At 42.3% G+C, this 23,058-nt stretch overlaps 1 protein-coding gene across 1 annotated transcript; it reads left to right on the top strand.

The window, feature by feature from the left end:
- The first annotated feature begins 336 nt into the window (after positions 1-336).
- Positions 337-2,919, top strand: foxa2 (forkhead box A2). Its single transcript, XM_049597221.1, has 2 exons — positions 337-651; positions 1,320-2,919. Exons 1-2 carry the CDS (start codon positions 580-582, stop codon positions 2,493-2,495), a joined length of 1,248 nt encoding a protein of 415 aa, XP_049453178.1. The 5' UTR covers positions 337-579; the 3' UTR covers positions 2,496-2,919.
- Positions 2,920-23,058: the final 20,139 nt, after the last annotated feature.

Below are 23,058 nucleotides of genomic sequence, written 5' to 3' on the forward strand. Positions count from 1 at the left end.
TTAACAGTGCTAAGTTAAGGCTATAAATTCCTTGAACGCAACGCAATAAAAAATGCTTTATGATTCCAGCTCAGCTGAAGTGCAATAAGCACGTTGGAGGATGTGCGTAATGAAAAGCACACCAAAAAGAAGAGCGCCAAACAATCTTTTTATAGCTCTTCCTTTTGCCTCGGCCAAAACACAATAAGATTAGTTTATAATGAAGCTTTTCATAAGAAACTGTTCTTTTGAGTGAGTGCAGGTGTACTACAATTGGGGTGGAGGGGGGGAGCTTGAGGAGTCTCACGCCTAGGTGCGAGGAGATTATTCAAATAGGGCCCAAGGCGTAGAAGTAGGGATTGGAGGCTTGCCTAGCGCACAGAGCTATATCACAGCGTTAACAGGCAGCACGGAGCGTCATTTGAACTCCAGTCACTGACAGACGCATTTCACGGCTGGCTCCATAAGACACACATCAACGCCAGTACTTGACGAAGGGACACACCGACGACCCAAATACACTCAGTGGTCCCCAGTCACCTGCTATTAGAGAGACTTTTGGCTTTTCCCCTGCTGGGAGACGCTTTGTAAAAGTCCTCCATGATGCTTGGAGCAGTTAAAATGGAAGGACACGAACACACCGACTGGAGCACCTACTACGGAGAGCCCGAGGTGGGTACCTTAAATATATATTTTTTTCCCGTCTAAAGCCAATCCCATTTTATACAACTCAATATTAGCCCTGAGATAATATTAACTTTGTGATCAAATATTGACTTGAGGCGCCTCCAAATCCTCCCCCATCTCCACGCAGCGCACTATCCTAACAAAGTTGCTTGACATGTAGGGGGGAGAAACTTTTCACTCGGATTATAATTTCATAAATCTATACGTATCTTTACTGAATCAGATTATTTTTTGTCATGTTTCTGCTCGACAAACACCGGAGCTGTTTGGTTTTGGGGAGATTGATTCAAATATTTGCGTTGCAGTCGCTATTTTGTGTGTGAGCGGAGTCATATTAGGTGTCAGCATCGTCACTGTGCATTTATGGAGGATTATTAAACTTAATTTACTTGCCTTAGCAGTGATTAAACATACGCAAGTGTGTTTTTACATTTACAACCATTTCACGCGGAAGCAAACGCACGCATGCCCATTTTAATCTTTACGAGCCAGTGCGCATTTAAAATATTTTCTATATCTCTATTATAATTCTTATTTTATGAGGCTTAAAGAAAAACTGAACTCTGTGTTTAGTAATTGCAGCTGCTTTTAATTCCTCACTGTACCGCTTGTGCCAGATGAAACTGATGATTGCTTCTTTCCCTCACTGACAGTGTTACACCTCGGTTGGCAACATGAACACGGGCCTGGGAATGAACTCTATGAATACCTACATGAGCATGTCCGGCATGAGCACCACTGCCAACATGACGGCCAACTCCATGAACATGTCATACGTCAACACGGGAATGAGTCCCTCCATGACCGGCATGTCACCGGGCACCGGAGCCATGAACGGCATGGGCGCAGGCATGACGGCCATGAGCGCAGCACTGAGCCCCAGTATGAGTCCCATGACCGCGCAGCCCGCATCTATGAACGCCCTGACATCCTACACCAACATGAACGCCATGAGCCCCATTTACGGACAGTCTAACATCAACAGGTCCAGAGACCCTAAGACCTACCGCAGGAGCTACACGCACGCCAAACCCCCGTATTCCTACATTTCCCTCATCACCATGGCCATCCAGCAGTCTCCCAGCAAGATGCTGACACTGGCCGAAATCTACCAGTGGATAATGGACCTCTTCCCCTTTTACCGACAGAACCAGCAGCGCTGGCAGAACTCCATTCGCCACTCTTTGTCGTTCAATGACTGTTTCCTCAAAGTGCCCAGGTCGCCGGATAAACCCGGGAAAGGCTCCTTTTGGACTCTGCACCCGGACTCCGGGAACATGTTTGAGAACGGCTGCTACCTGAGGAGGCAGAAGCGCTTCAAGTGCGATAAGAAGACGAACATGAAGGACAGCGGCCGCAAAGGGGGAGACGGCGGCTCCTCCAACAGCAGCTCGGAGAGCTGCAACGGCAACGAGTCCCCGCACTCCAACTCCTCCTCCGGCGACCACAAAAGGTCCCTGTCGGACATGAAGACGAGCCAGGCCCTGAGCCCGGAGCACGCCGCCGCCTCCCCGGTGTCGCAGGGGCAGCACCTCATGTCCCAGCATCACTCGGTCCTTGCGCACGAGGCGCACCTGAAGCCGGAGCACCACTACTCCTTCAACCACCCCTTCTCCATAAATAACCTCATGTCCTCGGAGCAGCAGCATCACAAAATGGACCTAAAGACTTACGAGCAGGTGATGCATTACTCCGGCTATGGCTCACCCATGGCCGGGGCTCTTTCCATGGGCTCCATGGCGGGGAAAGCCGGTCTGGATTCTTCATCCATACCTGACACAACTTACTACCAAGGCGTGTATTCCAGGCCGATCATGAACTCCTCATAAACTCTCCCCCCCTCTCCATACGATGTGGACTTTCTCCCTCTTCAATTTGTACATTTGTAAAAACAAAAAACAAAAAAATATAGAGTTTGTGTACAATATGTATTTCAGATATTTTTGACGTTTCCCACCGTTTTAGTTGTCGAGTTTGTTAGTAGCCTAATTATTTTGAGATGAGAGGATGTTGATAATAATAATAATAATAATAATAATTAATGACAATGTGACGAGATCTGTTCAGAAGTCGGCTTCAGGAATGGACCCCAAAGACAAACAACAACTTGCTGTAAAATAGAGCTCCATCTGCATAACTGGATTCCTACATGAATTTAAAATGCCTCGCAGGATTTCTTCAATCATTTGTGTAATTCCTATTTATGGCTTGTATATGTGTATTCTTGTAGTGACAAGAACAGAATCTATATTAAAGTGTTATTGGTTTTGTTTTCTGAATATCATGGTGTTTGACAATTATTATTATTATTATTACTTTTATAATACAGTGTAGTGGAAAAGCGTCTCCACGATTAAATTCAACCATTACAGCAGGTGTGTGCCTATTGAAGGTGGACTGTGTAAAATTGTTATAAATGAATATAACAGAATATAAAGTAACTTCGTGCAAAATAGTTCACATTACAGAAAAATAATACTTTTCATTATATTACATTAACACGTTCATTATTAAAAACTGAAATTTGCAAAGAGGAAGATGCAAATTAAAAAAGCATTTACTTTTTTTTTTTTTTTTTAGCATAACAACACGGACAAATTCCATTTATGTGCATACACTGAGTTACACTATTTTTATTTCTAATAAAAAAAATCTTTATCCATGTGCTTTTATAATAAAGGGCACATTTTCAGCAGGGCTTAATAGCTTTGCTGGACAACAACGAGAACAATGCTCTCAATCTGTCGTTAAGAAAATGTAAACAAATCAGGCATACGGTTATTAATCCCAAACGCAAAGTGAGATACTAATGCAGGAAAAGTTTATCCAAACGCACCAAACCACTTTGTATATTTTGGCACCGCAGTGCCGAGGAAGACATCCGTACACAGACGCATTTCAGGAAAAGAAGAAAGCACAATTTAATTTGCTCCAAATTAAAATGTGTGTCTGCAGAAATTTAAAATCATGCAATTAACCAAAAGTGTGCAGTTTAATCTCCTTAAAAACCCAACTGCTGCAGGAAGAATTGGAGGAAGAAGGAGAAGAAGAAGAAGAAGTGTGTGCTGGTCAAATAATGATCTACATGTATTAAATCAGCCATTTAAATTCCCACACATACAGTGAGACACATTATGATTCAAGCCTTTATCTAGCACTGTCACTCAAACACCATGCCTGCCTGCCAGTCACCAAGGTTTATCCCAGTCACACACACACACACACACACACACACACACACACACACACACACACACACACACACACAGCAAAGTTTAGATCAGTGAATAAGATTAAGTGTCATTGTCACATAAAACAGCCTCCCCGTGGAGCAGGAGAATAGTTGCTGGAAAAGGGGGCTGATTTGGGAACAGAGCCGCCTGGATGTGATGCTCTAACTTCTCTCCCCACAATCTGGGGGCCCATTGTCTACACCCTATTTTTAAAGTAGCTGGACCCTCCCCTCTTGTTAGATAAGATAGGCTAGTTGTCGTCCAAATGAATCACCCCCCCCGCCCCCCTTCTTTCTCTCCCTCCCTGCCGAGCTCAAATCCAAGGCCATGCAGGCAGGGGGAAATTTCTGCTCCCCTTATAACCAAATGACACCCCTTCGCCTTCTGAACACGTAGGGCCTAAAGTGTGCGTTTATTCTCCAGACCCTCTTTACAGATCGTACTTTAAACAGCGTGATCTGCGAATAAACAAAGCCAGTAAACAATAGAGTGGAGGCTATGCCCACATATAGGGAAGAGTACACACACAAACCAAATTGCACAAGTGTAAACTTTGAATAGGACGCCGCGGCTCTGTAAATTTACACAGACATTAAATTTCGTTCTATTCATTTTAGACATATAATGCTAAGCTGATTTTTTTTATAGCACACTGATCGATATCTCTGTAAAATAATCATTTTTTTTAACTAGCGGGGCAGTGAAATCTTTGCTTTGTGCTAAAGTCAACAGTGACAGAGTTTGAGCTCAAATAAATGCCGTGATGTCTGGAGCCCTTTGCAGAAGGCAGAAGGCGAGCTTCTACAATGGGCTCCTGTGTGGCTTGCCAACAACAAGCACCGGCTTATTTTTGCACAGGTATGAAGCGGGTTTTTTTATTTCCAATTTCGTTTTTTTAAAATGATTTTTAACAAGAGGGGAGACGTGGTTTGGTGGCAGATCCCGGACATGCATGAGGAGGGGGAGGTGGTGGTGGGGCAGGGGTAGTGGCAGGAGCTGATATCCTAAATTCATGAGAAAGGAGACGTATTGGATTTCACGACAGGGTGGTGCAAAGCTGAGGGGATCTGCAGGTTGTGTGATGGAGGCTGCTTCAAGTTTCTGTGTCTTTGAGTTGCGTGGAGAGAGATCTTGCTACACTGCAAAAACTAAAGTGTCACTAACAGGTGATTTAGTCTGATTGCTGATTTTAAATGGAACTTAAAAAGCGCAGAAATGAAGATAAGATAATTCCACTAGATTCAGTGCTGGCGATTCCTTATAACAAAACCATCTCTCTTCAAAAAAGAGACTTAATTCTAGTTGATTTTTACACCGGAAACAGGTGAAAATAGCGGATCTCAGAGAAATATGAGACTATTTCTTGTCTTGTTGAGTTGGATATTTTTTGCAGTGTACGGCTGACAGATATTGTTGCAGCGCTGTCATGAAAACGAGTCCTGCTGCAGCTCTAACCTGCTACTGCTTTTATATTATGCCACTATTAATACAAATGGATTTAGCCTATTTTTTGTCTGTGAATATTCAAATTAATAATTGTCAAATATACATAAAAGCGCTCGTGATCGTGATGTCAAGCTTTTATTAAATTAAGGTAATATATGTTTTATCTTGCTCAGAAATTTAAACTCATTATATTTCATTTTATATGTTCAAATAAGCTTTTAACGCTGCGATAATAATAACAATAATAATTATAATAATGATCATGATACATTAAAAAATAATATTCCGGAAATAAGCGGCCCCTAATATTTCTGCAAAAATAATGTCGCCGTATTCGGATAATTTGTTCCTTTAAATCCTAAGTAGATGGAGAGCCCTCCAAAAATGTCCATTTACCAATATCAAACAACAGTATCCGGACGCGGCTCCCCTCCGATCCTCAGCAGGCGGGATAACCCCAGTCGAGCCCTCTCCTGCGCGCACTGAGATGGGAATGGCCTTTTGGAGCTTTGCCGGTTCAAAGGTAACCAACCTCAATCTGTACTGGCGGACAAAAGTGCGCCGAGGCCACATCGCTGCACCTTTCCCCCCCATCTCCTAACTTTGTCTCCATCAGGGTGGATGCCTCTGCAGCAGACGCACCATCATAGACGAGCACATCTGTTGTTATAGCAACTGAATAAAGGATGGTGCAGCCTGTTGATCCTTTTTACTCCGCTAACCTGATTTCTCTGCGTTTCTCGTGGTGGTATTTGCATATTTCTTGATTAAGGCCTGAAAAATCTGAACTTCTTTTCTAGTGAAGACACAAAGACGCGTCTTTTGCACGTTTGCAGGCACTCCGGCTGCTGGGTATTGACGGGAAATCTGCTGTTATTAATAAATATAATATAAATGATGATGAAGTTCTGTTAAAATAGAGCATGCAACAAACCAAGAAATAATATATAGTAGGCCTATAGATTAAAACGCCTGCTATTAATAGTACAGCTTGTTTATAAAGATGTACCTGCACTCTAATAATAAGCAATTAACATTTTTTCATGCCATGTCTTTAAATAGCATGCAATTCTACCAGACTTCCACAGTGAAACATTTCCCCTACAGCGATGCATTTTAATGCCTAGACGAGTTTGGGCCTCTGTTTTTACTGAATGACTCAATACTCTATAAGCCATGCGCATCCACCCATGGGCGTCAACTAAATATAGCAAGGTAAGGGCACTGGCAATCGTTGCAGCAGTTTGATGCATTAAAGAGGGGAATTATATATGTAAAAATGAAAGAAATATATGAAAATTCCCACGTGAGGCTCAGCTGCAGCCGTCAGAGCTGTCTGATAATTTCAGATACAACTTTTCAGCAATCAGAAATGGCTGATCAGGTTGTGCATCTGTGCGGTACTCGGGTGCAGAGTTATTTCATGGAGTCAGATGGTGTTATATACAGCAGGGCGTCTGCCGCACCTATAGGCTCCACGCTGCAGCTCGCGGACTGGAACACCCAAGTAGATCTGTCTCCATAGCGACGGCGGGACACCGGTCCAACAAGCTGTAATTCTGTCTCAGCCTTTTGCAGGGGAGGGACCGTCCACACTAGCCCGACTTAACTCCTCTTTCACCAGAAATACTCCTAATCCCATATCTTAGCAAGGCAAACTGCCGTCTCTCAGTATATTAAAGGGACCACAAAGTCAAAACTCAAAGCCACCCATGGTTTCTCAGCAGGCGGCCTGTCCCGGTGTGACGCTCCGGCAGCCTGTCCGGCCAGCCACCGTATGTGCCTCCAATTTGCTCCGTACGTCTCCGCTGCAGATGAATAAATGTGGTCATTGATAGGGTATTAGATTTTTTTTTTGTCCACTTTGAGAGGTGTGTGGAAAAAATAAGGCACACCATTATATTATTGTCAAATTATACAGACAAATTATTAAGTCAGATAAAAAATATCTAGTAAAATTGTCCATTGATTTGACCTGAATTAATAATAAATTTGGCCTCTATTGCAACTATTTATTGTCCTGCTGCTATTGTTGCTATTATTGGTAAATGGTTTATTAGCAATTAAGGATACAAACGTGACAATAAAGTTACATATCAAATTGGAAAATCAAAATTTAGATTATTATTAAAACAGCAAAATACATTCTTAAATCTGTTGTCATATTATACACTAAAATAAATTCTATGAGAGTTAAAACATGAAAAGCATTTGCACACCTGTGTGCAGTCACGGTAATCATTTATCACTTTTTATAAAGAAAACATTAATTATAAATTCAGTATAACCTAAACTAAAATTGCACCTTGGATAAATACTTCAGTGTAAAGCAATGGGACTCAACGTGACTCTAACTTTTTATCCACATAGCTTTATAGAGAATTTGGGCATCAAACAGGCCTCAAATGCACATTCTAAGTTAAAGTATTTATCTTAGGTTAGTGATATTCTAATTTTAATAAGGAAATGGTTGAAAATGTCAAAAAATAATGTAGCCTTATCACTGAGCAAATTAAACTGGGCTCCTGGCAGATATTGAAGCTTCAGATTAGCTGTCTGAGTGTAATGGCCTTTAACTCCAAAATTTCTTAAATATGTGATGTTTTTAAACTCAATTTAAAATTGCAAGCATTTGCAAACCATGCATATCACTCTTTTAGTACCACATAGTTCATATTTAAATGGTTGTTTAATATTTGTTGTGCAGTGAGGGTGTTTTACACAGTCTGCAACAAAGTGTAGAAAGTCTTATATGTGATTTTATGTAGAAGTTGTTTTTCTGATACATCCTTCTTGAGTATAATCAGGGATTTACAGATGTGTGCCAAAGCCATACATACCCTTCAATTGTTCTTTTGTTCATGCAAAACTGCGACTCATTCTGCACGTGCTTTTGTCTCTTAAACAAGATTTTGAATGGTTGCTGTTGACTTCTTATCATTACTGACACTTTAATCTTAAAATATTGGACAGTTGCACACTCGTGGCTGTTATTTTGTACATCTGGACACATGAAGGTCAGTCTGGAGTTCTGTTATGATGGAAAGAAGAGGTGTGTGTCTGTGTGTGTTTAAGAGAAATGGCAGGATGGACAGGGTGAGAATGCGGCCGCGGACTGTGATGTGTCCGCACTCCTCTGACATGACTGTGTGACATTCCAGCGTAGGACTCCTTCATGTCCTGAGACAGAAAGAGAGAGGAGAGGGAAAGAGAGAGAGAGAGAGAGAGAGAGAGAGAGAGAGAGAGGTCCACCAACAATGCCCATTGAGTACTGCGAGGCAGCAGCTGGTGGGACACGCAGTGACCTAAAGGCGATCCATTCAGGCCAGGACAGGGTGCCTCTTACTACCCTGCTGCTTTTATATGCCTGGAAGTGGATGGATGGTCGGTGTTTATCCTTGTGGGTTGTCATCAAGCAAATGGAGGAGAAGTCATTCCCCACCTTACCAAACCAATCAATGTTTTTGAAGAACTGACAATCAAAGGTGATGGAGATAATGCAAATGACTGAAGGAAGAACTTTCATTCTTGTGCCAACGTGATGGAGATAAAAATGGAGCTGACAGGCATGGCCTTTGTTTCTCGGGAGTGCTGAAGTGAGGCTCAGGCGCGCACTGGAGGAGGGGATTAGCTTCTCAAGGAGAATCATAAAGCGTACAGAAACACCCCTCCATGCAAGATAATAGATGTGTGATCAACCAGGCAGAAAGATACTATATTGGAAGGAGATTAAAGATGCTCAAAATATGAAGTTAGGTATTGCTCGAGTTGACTGCAGGCAGCATTTGTGTGCACACACACACGCACTCATGCTTCCTGCTCCTCTTTGGTAATTCCACAGGCATTTCCCAGTGGGTCTCATGCCTGTCTTTGAGATCAAACCTTGTTGGCAAAGCGACCATAAAACGATATGTCAGTCAGCTGTGGTAAAGGGATGCCTGCTTGGCTGTGATTGATCTGCCAAGGTTTTTCTTTATTCCCCTCGAGACTCGATACCTCCAGGTTTTTAGATTCAGCCACTGCCAGTGCTGATGGATATCTGGGGCTTCTGCTTTGGAATAGTACCACGTTATATCCCCTCTTCTGACCCATTTCCACCCAGTGTGGCACATTCAGCAGCACATGGCCCATAACATGGAAGCCAACATGCTGCAATATCTCCTCACTTCCCCCTCAGCTCCAGTTCCAGGAAGTGAAGGCAGAGCTTTGCCAGCCAATCACAGCGAAGGACACCCAACTCATTAAAAGTTAATGAAACCTATAAACGTGGTGCGCCAGCGATTCATTTAAACCCCCAATCCAATCTCCTCTCCCAGCAAAGGCAAACAAGCCCGTGTGCCCCCGGTGCCGTCCTCGGAATAACAAACTACGGAATATTTTGTCCTGCATATGTTCTCCTATGCAGACATGTGCACTGTGATAGGCTATCTTACAATGGGACTTGTCCAATTTAGAGAATGCCAGGTTGGTGTTCTGCAGGGGTGAATTCTGTAATCTGCGTCCGAGTTGAATTTAATGCCTTTGCTTTACACTGCACAGCTTGTAGGGAATGGCGGCGAAAGATATGCCATTTCAACATTCATGAGAATCACTGACATTCAAATAATTTGCTCATTATAATACCGTATGAATGGGAGCCAAATCTGTGTGAAAAACCTGCATTTACTTCCTCACAGTCATGCGAGTGTCAAGAACTATTCTTGATCCAAGCAGACAGACATGGCCGTATCTGAGCCTTCTTTCCCCTCAGATAACTCTCCTCCTTCCTGCACGGTCTGTCTACACTCTCACCTAATAGCACTGCTGCTCTCAATTTGATAACAGCCCATCAACACCAATAAAGTGCCACCTTACAAGTGTCCAGATCTAAAGTGTGGAACAATATCCCTCCTTGTCTTTAAGACCTCCATTTCAACACGGCCCCAGTGCCCCATAGTGCTTCCCTTGGGGGATTCAAATTAAATTCCCCCCATGTATAGTGCCACTGTCAGCCCGCTAATGAATTCCCATACCCTGACTTGAATCAAATTAATCCCCAATTTAATCCCATATAAATGGCTGTGTTATTTATAATGGAAAGGCGGATGCTCGGTTGAAGGATTGAGGAAAGCTGGGAGGTGTCTATAGGGCTGTTGAGCAGATTATGGTGAAGGATGAGGCCTGTATGTTTTCCCCACTGCAGAGTAGTCCCCTGATACACACTATTTAACCCTCGTCTGCTTGACGCTGACAGAAACATCGCAGCATTTGTCACTTAATATCCGTTCAGATTAAGGAGTCAACTGGCAGATTTATTGGTCAGAGCTGGGATACCCTTATCTTGAAGTGCCCAGCAGAAAGATAATGTTTGGGTGAGAAGGGCATCTCATATATATCATGTTTCACTACTGAGTGCCTTGGTTACAGTTAAATTAGCTGTGGGTGCAGACTTGTTACAGTGGTTGAGGTCATAATGTCACGACAGTTGTGTTTATGAATTCATGCAAATCTCACATGGACTTCCTGTCATATGCAAACATTTCAGGTGAAATGTACTTGCATATTTTTTGAGAACACCTCCCGCTATTATTTAGATTGGAGGACCACCCTCTTGATGTATTGTAGCCAGCGATGGGTGAGTGACAGGTAGTCTGTTAAAGGGCTTATTTATCCAAATATCTTGGCATCGTGCGGCACGGTGAAATATTGCTAATGCTTTTTTGATGCAAATACAATGGCGCACTACGCCGTCAGATGCATTTGTGTGAAGAAAAGCAAAATCCAGATGGTGGATCCAGGTTCAGTTATTATTGGTGTGTGGCTCTGAAGACTGGAACTGTTGGACCGCCCGCTCCTGTGTTGTTTTTGGCCCGTTTACGTGGGAGCCAACAGAGAATGAAAACACAACATCCAGATATGGCAACATAGTGATGTTTATAAAAAAAACTGCAGCAATTTTCTTACTCAAAAAAAAAAAAAAAAGATCCCTGCATAGGATAAATGGGATATTTGGGATTGATGCACTGGATCGGAAAGTGTGTTAGGAGCCAGAAAGTTATCAACTGTATCAACTGGGTGATTTTCACTACTAACATTACAGATATTAATGCACTCACTGCATGGAAACTTAGTGCAAAGTTTGTCCTATAACTGGTTGCATCAGATGGTTAAGTAGTTGCTATATGCAGTTAGGTTGGATGTATGGTTTGCAGGCATATATGGGAGTTTTACGGATCCAAATGTATGATATACTGTGTAGAGTTATTAAGTAAGCAGTAGCATGGGATGGATATGAGGATGACAGACGGTTCTGAAATCAGTTTGGCAGTTCATAGGACAGTTTGGAGCCTTTAAAGCTCGGTCCACCAAATGTCTGAACAGCTATGGTTTATTGAGGCATCTGTAAGCTTACTCACTTTATTGCCAAGCTTGGCTCGTGTACCCACCGTCATGGAGAGAGTGAGAGAAAAAAAACACACACACACACACACATACACACACACAAAAGTTTGCTGTTTGCCTTCATTCCACCAAATCCTTGACAGCCGTGCTATAGCCCATCACTATTCACACCATTGTGCTGTCACAACAACTAAACACATCATTTGTGTTGCAGAAACTCATCCTGTATGTATCCAATACCAAATGTTTGGCGACCGAAAGAGGCGATGGTGGTGGCGGTGGTGGGGGGGCTGCATAATTTGCTAGGAAACATTTTACCGAACATTTGGTGATAAAAACGCCGGCGTCGGCCCCGAGGCTTAAAGCAATTAATTCAGGATCCTGACATAAACTCTCCAATCCTTTGACAGCTTGGAGCTGAAATAAAAATGCTAGTTCTCCTGGGAACGGCAGGAGATAGCTGGCTCTTTTCTGGACTGTTTGCTCACTGGCCCTGAGAGCAATCTTCCCCAGTCAGAATGAAATGCAAGGACACAAACAATGTACCGGCGAGAGAATGGGAGATGGGGAATGAACAGTTTGGACTATTTGCTCAGCAGAAGGGCAGCCACAATGGCCGGCCCATGGCTTTCCCATGCATCAAGCCTCTTAGTCTTAGGCCTCCCTTTGTTGCCTGGTTTCTTCTTCCCCGGCCAGATAAGAGCCCAGCTGCCCTATACTTTTAATTCCCATTGTACGCCATACTGTATGGTCATTTATCTGTCCACATTCTGCCTGCCATGACAGTGTTGTTTAGTTGAACAGGTTATCGCTCGTGTATCTCTGTTCACCTTAGCATGTGTACTCGTTTAGGGGTTGAATCACTCACACTTTGCCATAAAAGGCGGGGTGGTGGCCTGGGGAGGGGGGATAACGGCTGACCCCTCTTCTCTTCTTAGAGGAGGCAGCACAAGTCAAGCACAGAGTGTGATAATGATGCCCAAGTGGCGTTTTGCACAAGACTGAATTATCATTTTAGAGCAGTTTGAATCCGTTTTTATTAACAATGGGGAAAAAATGATAAAGAGTTTGGGATGCAAGAAAAATCAAAGTGAGGAGTCCCAGACAATGATGCCCTTTTCCAGCCAAAGGCAGAAATCTTTCCGAGGGCTCTTGAGGGAGAAATGAGATGCGGTCATTATATGACCTAATGGCAACTCCAGCCAGAAGAGAGGGCAAACAGAGCAAGTGTAGTGGCTCTGGCTGAGAGAGGGATCCATATTGTGCTCTTTTGTTTTGGTTTGTTGGTTTGTGTTTGCATTTACATTGACCAGTTCTCCGCTGAATGCGTATTCACACTCAATAAATGTAATGTTGTCTGCGTGGGCAGGAAATGTAAAGTAAGCCTGCTTCCCTGTAGAAGTCTGCTGGGGAATAAAATAACAAAAGTAAATGTATCTGAAACAAACAAACAAACAAACACAAAAAAAAGAAGTAGTGGGATGTCACAGGAGGATCAATACACATAAGATGAAGGAGCATATTCATGCATGTGAGCAGACACTTGCCTAAACACAAACACACACACACGCGCACACACACACACACACACACACACACACGCCCATCCCCCTCTGTAAAGGTTGTGGTGTCAGGGACCCCCTGGGTGGTCAGACTGAGGATGATTTCTACACAATATGATGCTGTGAGGGAAAACATTTGAGAAGTTTCACTGGCTGTGTCACATTTATAAAACCAAGCGAAAATACATATACTATATAGAGTTTTTCCTTTTATTTGCGGTGCATTTAATGAGACATCACACAACTGCTCTTTTAAACTTTGACACAGACACACTGCAGGAGGACCGGAGTGAAAACGCAACCCATGATGACTCCACAATGGTTTATTCTAATGGCTAAGCTCTTAATCTATCAGATCAGATTTCAAAGTGCCAGTAGCTGTGCCAAGACAGGTCCCAGGAAGGAGAACCCTTTTGTTTAGGGCAGAAAATCTTACATTTAAGACCAGACTTTATTCACAAGGGCCCATATCACTAAAAAAAAAAAAAAAACAAAACCAAAAAAAAAAAACAGAAAAAAGACATGACCTGTTACGGAAGCAATACCTCAAAGAGCAACATCATTAAGAAAGAGTAAGTGCTTGTTTTCACATCCACCTTTGGTGCACCACCAGCGCTTTGCCAACATTGTCAGACCTCAGGTATGGCAAGATAAATAGCTGTCTTATTTTGTGCCTGTGAGAGCCCAGCTCCTTGTGGGGTGGTGCTCTCAGCTTCACGCTCCACCAACGCTGAAATAAAGCTCTGTGCGAGGCATTTCAACACTGCTTAAGGTTGTCGTGGCCGTGTAATTTATGAGTTGAGAGGACTTCGTTTTTAAGTTCACTATGACCTACAATCTTCCAGCATTCATGGGTGGAGAAAAGAGCCGTGTGAGTCATACTGGAGGAAACTTACAACACCCCTCCAATTACCTTAAACAATGGCGGTCTGAGTGATACCTGCAACGTTGTGGTGTGCTGTTCAGGAGCCAAACCTGACGTGACCTAAAGGAATTGGACGTAGAGGCACTTTGACAGGTTAGGTGTCTTGTCACCTGTAGGTCAGTGTGAAGCTGGTAGGAGCTGCTCACTTCATGGCCCATAGCTCTCAGTGGGTGGTCATATGAAGAGACAGAAAGACAGACAGACAGACAGACAGACAGACTGACATGCTGACTTGTGCTTGCTGGCACTGGTTGGCTCTTTGGCAACCTACTGCAGACGGAAAGATAGCCTCCTCTGAGAATGACATTGATTAGGTTTTTGGCTTTTGTATTCGAAAAATAGAAAATATATAGTCACATTTTTTGGGGGCTTATATCAATTTTTTAAGGTTTAGATATTTGAGACAAATATTGTGTGAGGTATGGAAACATTTTCAAAATTTAAATACTTCTAGAATTAGGAGTACTTTTCTTTTTCTGTCTGTGGAAAATAGCAGTGTTTGAATATTGTTTTAAAAATATTATTTCCAATGGCCTCTTTTGTCAGTTTTTGATGAAAACATTTAAGTTTTTATTTTTGTGTTAAAAACAAACAAAATACTTAAAAAAAATATGGAAATATGATTTATTGTCACACTGTTATGAGCAATTAAACATTTACATATCTTGTGTTTGCCCTTTGTTACAATGAGAGGATATATGACTTGATAATTGTGTTTTATTGCTAAGCCATCACATAAAGGGAAATTAAACCACACATTATCAGGGTGGTTTTATCAGTGGCTCCAACTGTTATTCCACATCATGAAATTTACAATCAGAGTAATTATATTGTGTTTACATTTCGACCACAACAACAAAAAAAAAAAAATATATATAAATGGTTTTCAAAAATCCTCTGGAAGAAAAGGTTCATTATTTTCAAAGCAAAGTATCTATAGGAAAAAAATGTGGACAAGCATCTTTTATTGTCTTTTTAAATCAGTATCTAAATATGTAATTAGATAAAACATGTTGCTTTTGAAAAAAACAACTGCTGTGTTAATATTATTGATCCAACTAATTATCAGATGTCATGAAATTCTATACATTTGAAAATACAACAGTAAAAATGAGGCTGCATTACATTTTACAGGTAACAGAATTAAATGTTTGAAAAAACAAATAATAATTTAGCATATAAATTACATTTGAAAAAACAAATGTATTCAAATTCCAATTCAAATGAATATATTTTTCACAATCATCATCTTTTTGATATAATAATTTAATAATGAAAAAATATAAAGCACACAACAACACAAGTCAAAAGCCAGTATTAACAGAAATATTAAAACATTAAAATATTCTCTTTAAAATGCATATTTTATTATTTACAATTACATTAATTACACTGGCAGCGTAAAGGAAATATTTATTTTAATGCTTTTTTGCTGAAAATAAGAATAAGATTTTTTTTTTTTTTTTGGTGCATGTAAATTAGGTTAAATAAAAATTAACAAAGGCCAATTGCAGAACTGTTTTCAACTTCTTCATTTAAATGCCACCGTTCACGCTGGAACATTTCAGACCACGTTTCACATTAGTTTTGTTGAACGCTTTCAGGGCCCAGCACAGCCAGACATGGCTCCACCATTCACATTACCTCTCTGCCAATGTGTGAATGTCAACACCCTGTAAACACCTTTGACACACATGCTTGAATGCGACGGGCGAGTTAACTAAACATTCCTGGGTGTTCCCCATAAAGGTCTACCACTCATCCACTAGACTGCACTGACCCGTCTCCCACGCTCCAAACTGCACTCATGGAGCAACCTGGACATTTTTTTTCCCGTCATACATTCACATTTTTTCCTGTTTATCTTTTACATGTAACACACACACACACACACACACACACACACACACACACACACACACATATATATTAAACATTAAAGGATATAAAATAGAAACAACAATAATTCACCAGTCCATGCCTGTCAGTTTTCTCCCTGTGTATGTGTCTTAAAGCGCTATGGAACAATGCTCTATAAGGATTTGGGAATTTGGGAGTATAATTCCAGCCCCGTGCTTATCGCCACACCCAGACTATTTGAGTGTTTTGAGATGCGGGCTCCCTGAGGACGGATCGAAGGCGTCCTAGTAGAACTGCACATCAAATAAATAGGAGGATGGGATTTATATGGAGGCTGTGTCTCTGTCAAACAGGGCTCTGCTGACTGAAGTGATCCCCACGGCCTGAGTGGAAGAGAGGAGGGAGAGGAAGTCTCAGAGGGAAGAGGGATAGCTGCTGAAGAGCTGATGCGCGCGCACACACACACACACATACACACACATACACACACACACATACACACACACACACTCAAACACTCACACAATGTCCCTCTCAGTCCTGGGTTGTGACCGGCCCATGGCATTGGCCAGGTATGTCAACTATGTTTGCCAAGCCATCCATCACCCATGCACCTTCCCTCCTGAAACAGGAACTTTTGTTTGAAGCATGCACTTGTTAAGCCCATCCTTTGACTCTGCTCAACCTAATTTATTTCCCTATAGCTGAGAAAGAGGATTTATTAGCACCTATGTTTTGTTCTTATTGTGGGGCAGTACCGAGCAAACGCGCTGGTAGGAACATGCGGCGTGTTGTCACTGAGAGAGATTGCAAGCTATACGGTTTGGGGACACCAATGGCCCTTATCGTCGGTGACCAGGGTTAGCAAATAAACACACTGTAGAGAAGTCAAGCTGCACGTAAGGAAGGGAAAGATTTATGGCTGCATGACGCTCACACATGACGAAGGGGATATGAAATGTTTTTATGTTGTGGTTGATTCTCTGCATCATGCTGCAGAAGAACAAAAAGAATGTACATTTCCCTTATATGATGTTCAAAATAGGTCAACTAATTACATTTGGTTTAAGTTACCTTTGTGGGCATGTTGTCGTACATAGAAAGCCATTTCATTATTTGTATAAAAGGTTATTCATAAAAGAACACACACGTACAATAATATATGTGATGTTGGAAAAGCTGAGAGGTAAAAAGGTTTCAGGAAGTGCTTTACTGACGCCAACACAAACACAAACCTGAGTCATTTCACTATTGTTGTCCAGCCTGAGAACACATTGTCTCGGTGAGACTGCGACATGAGAACCGAGGCCACAAAAACGTCTCAAAAGAAACCTATGTGTGGGCTGGTATGTTTGCTAAAGCACCTAAGTTGGAGCCTTACTTCATTCCCTGAAACACAACCTTCATTTATCTTTTAACTTCTACTCAGAGCAGATATCACTAAAAGTGCCACGTTAATGATTGACTCCCGGGTGCACCAAGCATCCTGCGTTGAGTAGCCACTTTGCCTCCTCTTGTGCTACATTTTCAGCCGTAAATGTTTGTGATCCCACTATCCTCTCCAACTCCCATACAGTATTATTAGCACTGGAGGGGGCTGGGGCGGGGTCATGACTAACTTTCAATAAAGAACCATTGGCATGCTGAGGTAAATGGGAGATAAGAGTTTGTCTCTGACCCTTTTAGTGCTTTATAAGAATGTGGCTGTGTAAACTTAATCTCCCCTCGAGATAAATTCGGCCCTGCTTTGTGAAAGCAAGTTCATGCATTTTTTTTTTTTCCTGTTCTAAAGCCCACTTTGACGGGCATGAAATGAGTCCTGGACTTTTCATTGACAGTTCAAGATGAAGAGCAAACTGAGATTAGGGCATGTTAATTAATTGTAGGGTTGGTAAAGTGGCCTCCCATCCCATGAAAGACTTGTTCCGTTTATTGCCATCTTGCCAATCAGTGACAATAGTGTAATCACGAGTTTGTCGTCCTAATTCTAACTTTTTTTTCTTTGGTATTGTAGGACTTCCAGTGTAATTAAGCACACTTATTGAGCTTTTTTGTACCACCCGCATGTATTAGACTCACCTACACCAGTTCGTAGCGCCATTAAAATGATTATATTGCAAGGGCTTAGGGTTTAGGTCAACATTGGGGTATCAAACATTTGATTTCCTGCATTTTTGGAGAATTTTTATGCACCAATTTGTGTCTTTTCTGCATCAATTTATGATTTGAATGTCTTTAATTTAATCAAAATAATGTCCTCTGTTACTTTTATGTTTTTATTGGGAGTGAGTTGAGCACTTTCCTGCACCCCTACGAAATCTACACCTATGTCATATTATAAAATAGCATAAAATGTAATGTATTGACCTGCCTGTTCTCCCTGTCCTCTACAGATCCACATGGCTTACTTTGAAGGACACTTTCCATCCCTGCTTTCCGTCTACTTTCATCACCCTGCATCATGCGATCTGAAAGCACTTCCCCGTCGATGTACTTGGCTATATCTACGTCTGACCTGTCTGCCATATGTAATATCAAAGCCTCTGTCAGCGTGGAGCTGAATGGGAACAAAAGAGAGGCCTCCATTAATGATTAACTGTTCTAAAAGCCCCGGCTTTTGTATTCCCATGGTGCCCGGGCTATCTGGCCACCATGTGACATGCTCACAGCATTTTTCGAGCAGATTGGGGGAAAGCTAGTGAGCAAACACAGGTGCTTTGGAGCAGCGTTGCCGACGCTGTCAGGGACAACCACAAACAAGAGCAGCTATGCCTGGCTAAATGAATCCCCACCCCTCCCAACACCATCGCCACCTCCGCTGCTCCCCCCCCCGCTCTCAGTCGCTAGCTAACTTGTTTGCTAGCTCCCTATAGCTTTCTCCCCTGCAAAGCCTTCCTTCTGGAGTGTCCCCACGTCCCCCCCTACAAGTCCAATGTCCGCTACAGCCGCCGCTCCACAACTTCTCACACCCTCCAAAGAAACAAACAAATAAAAGTGAGGACTGCCGACCACTTCTTTGAGGTGATGGCATTTGCTGTGGTCATGACTAGTGGGAGAGCAAACAAATTAATGGTGTTCGAGTTTTCACTTTCCAAACCAAACTAAATGTCTTTTAGTTCAAGTGGGGCAATTCCACTGACCCTGGTGTCACACGCTGTATAAGGGTTGCACACTCTTGCACTTGAAATGAGAGGAGGCCATAAGAAATTAAACAGGGCTTGAATATTGGCCTACATGGACCTGGTTTGTGAAATGACATGTGACCTATAAATCTTGAATAAACTGTGTGTGTAATAAATACTCATGGTTTTTTTTTTTTTTTTTTTTTTTTGCTGTTTATGTATTTGGACCACAAACTTGAACAAGAGGTGTGTGGAACACTTAACCTTTTCATCGGGGCTGACTGATTGTTCAGAGTGACTGGGGGTGCTGTGTCGCTCAACTTTGATAAGACAATCAGATGATAGGATGGCGTTATCTTAACATGGCTTTCCGGCTGGGGGACAAATGAACAGTGTGTGATAACAGGAACAAAAGCTTGGCTCTTATTGGCTGGCTCCTCCAAAGAAAGGGGGGGAAATTATCAGGATGGAAAATTCACAATAGGCACAGTTTATTTCATTTTCAATTTTCTACTTAGCCCAGGTCACAGGGACAGCTTCTTTTTTTCTAATCACTCAAATATTTATATTGTCTCTTGTTGGCATTTTGGTCTCACAGTCTGTAATTACCTGCGCCTATAAAGCTGTTATTATCACTGGAAAGATGATAAAAAAAAAAATATTTTAAAACAAACAATTTAAATCAACAGGGGAGGAAATTAAGTTGTAAAAGTCAGAGAGACAGATACAGAAAAGCAGGCTGTGAGTAAGAATATATATACTGTTGACAATGAGAAATTGAAGAATTAAAAAAATGGCGTGTGTGTGTGTGTGTGTGTGTGTGATGGAAAGATGGAGGAAGAAGAAGGTCAAAAGTTGTTTCTTCAGAGACCCGCTACTGATCAGTAAAACGCCACTTCTGTCTGTGTTTCCTGACTTTTGCAGCCCAATTCTCAGAGTCAGAGAGGAGTGTGTGTACACTCAAGGATTCACTCAAGGCTTTGTTTGCTCTATTGCCAAAAAAATGATTGGAAAAAATATTGGTGCCCTGGCATGAACTTTCTTAGAACTAAAAAAACCCCTTTGAAACTGTGTGGAAATTGCATGAATAAAATATCTCTTTTTAAAGCAAAGGTGTCATGTGTAACTTGAAATTCTCTCTTAAAAGATCCACTGAATGTACAGCCCTCCATTTTGTTAAAATGAGCAAAATCTAAAGTTGAATTAATTTAACTTTAAACCATTCTTCCAGGGAGTAGCAGACAGGGTTTAAAGGGGCAGAGATGTATTCGCAGAAGCTCATCTCATCCCCTGTTTCGCCGCTGGTTCTCTGCGGGGATTTAGCCTCTGCTGGTCGTGAGCTGAGTCTGATCAGAGGAGTTACAAATCCTCACTTTTAGGGGTCTTACTGTAATTCACAGGCCTGTTTGGCCCACAGTAAAGCGTGGGGGCCCAACATCTCGAGAGGGATTTGAGACAACATCTTTGTTGCCTCCTCATTGTGTTCCGGTGAAAGTCGTCCAGCCCCATTGTCTGTCCAAACTCCGCTCAGACCTCGGCTCAATCAAAGAAAAGTTTTCCAGTAATGAGGGGAGACATGAAAGCTCATTGAACACAGCGACATGTTGAAAGGGCCCTTTTGATCTCGCCAGGCACAATGGTAAAATTTGAAAAGAGCAAAGTGTGCTTTAAGCAGCGACGCACCGCATTAACCTTGTCTTTTGACAGGCCCACACCTAGAAAGAACTAATATTCTGCTGGATGGAAAATGTAGCTCATGAGTAATGGCCTCCTTGAGCGGACGGGACCTTTGTACCAATTCTACCTGCTTCTTTTAGAAATTGGCTGATCAAGAAACAGATAGAGCTGGCCTGTATTCAAAGCTGTGCCACAGCAGCCTCCTTTTGTGCCCTTTTCCCACAAAAATTAGCCTGTGCATGCATTGTTTTAAACGTGGGAAAACCTGTTAAAAATTAGTGATAGACTCCTTTCCCATTGCCAATAGTACTAGTAGTTGGGTGCACGGCTCTGCAGTAGACGAGCATTCCTTTCCGGGGTTTTTCTGGTGTGTCACATTTGATGTTACACACGGGGTGGATAACAGGTTAGTAAACAGTAGAAAGCAGCACGGAGACCAGAAAAAATGTTACGGACGTTACTAATTTTTAATATCTCTTACTTATTCAGTCTCTGGGCCTCCCTAGTGTAGTGGCTAGTACAAGTAGTGCAGTAGTGTAAGCCAGATGTTAGCTGGTGTTAGTGGGGTTTTTGGGCAGTGGAAAAGAGCCTTTGGTGTGTTCTTTAAAGTCTAATATTTTTTACATATTTCTTAACATGTCAGCGTATTTCTATGATAATGTAGCATACAAGTTGTGATTTAATTACTGTGGCAGCCTATAAATTGGCATCATAAAAAAAATCTGTCCCATCAAATGATTCAAGAGAATGATACTTCAGGTTGCCCTTCTTGTTTTATGAAGAGTGATAAAAACTTAATGGCAGTTTGCTGGAACTGACAGATTACCCAGCAGCCGGCTATGTCGGTCATGGGTCAGCGCAGGGACGACTCTGTCCCCAGACTCCGTTAACTAAGTGGGCCGGCACTATCTCTGCCCCATCAACCAGCCAGTCTGTCGACTCCCTGGAGAACGCTAATAAAATATACCTGTCTCCTATTTTGAGACACTGGTTTATTGTAGACAGCGGGCATCTGTTAACTTCCGTAGGTTAACTGAATGATAAGCCAAAGGCTTTAAAAAAAAATAATCTCCAATTTAAGAGACTTTTAAAGCGGGCTTGCAGTGATTTGAAGCCTGTTTAGCAGACAGCAAATAAAGGCTCATGAAGCTACATTATCTTCCTTTGTTATGATCAGATGACAGAAACCCAAGAGCAGGTGTTGCGTGCCTTTAAAAGGTGTATATATTCAGAAACCTTCAACAATGTTCTCGACCTTCACTCCCCTAAAAACCCCCCACACGCAAACACACGCTCCGTCTGACTCCTGCTGTATTCATTTTCCACATGGAGCTATAAGACAAAAGGTGGTCCACTCAGGTAATGGAGCGACTCAGAACACAATCTGCTCAGGTGGAAGACCTCTGTGCTGCCATCTTCACGCCTGAACTGCAGTCAATGACAGACATACAGCCCGACGCCTCTCTCTGAGCACAAACTGCTGGAAGCTTCTCAACTGCTGTTCCAATAACCCTCTATTCACTGAATGGTCTCTCTGCCTCTTTTATGAATACAGCTTGTCTCCCTTGTGTTCAATTACCTGAGTCAATACGGATGTATTGAACCCCAACATATGAGTCAAATCATAAAGTGTATATAGGCTACAAGAACAGGGATATTATGGTCATCTCAGAGGGGGCAGTGAAAATTACACTGGTGATTTGCAGCCCAGGAAGTAAACAGAGTCGTGATATATGAGGGTAATAACACACAAATATGGCTCCGGTGTGGACAGCATCTGTGCAGTCTTGCTGCTTTGCACCAGTCTGACAAAAAGATGTACTCCAGATCAGAGCATCTTGTAAACGGCTTTAAAATTATGCGATAAAATAAAAGTCTATATGCCAACGCCTGTGTGAATGGGTTCATGTGAGACCATGTGCACATTGCGTGCATGAGGCAGCTGCTGCTTTTTGGCACGCACATGCACGCACACACACATACAACGAACACTCAGGTAGCAGCTGGGCAGGCTCACCTGTCATATTAATAAAACCAGACAATCCCTTCCATCAGCAGCAGCAGCAGCAGCAGCAGCAGCAGAGGCCAAAGCAGACAGGGAGACGGAACAAAAGAGCAGAGTGGTGGAGAGACGTGACAAAGAAAAGGAGCAGGATGAGACGAGGAGTTGGTAACACTTTCTGCGA

Source organism: Epinephelus fuscoguttatus, linkage group LG14 (genome assembly GCF_011397635.1).
Source record: "Epinephelus fuscoguttatus linkage group LG14, E.fuscoguttatus.final_Chr_v1".
Lineage (NCBI taxonomy): Eukaryota > Metazoa > Chordata > Actinopteri > Perciformes > Serranidae > Epinephelus > Epinephelus fuscoguttatus.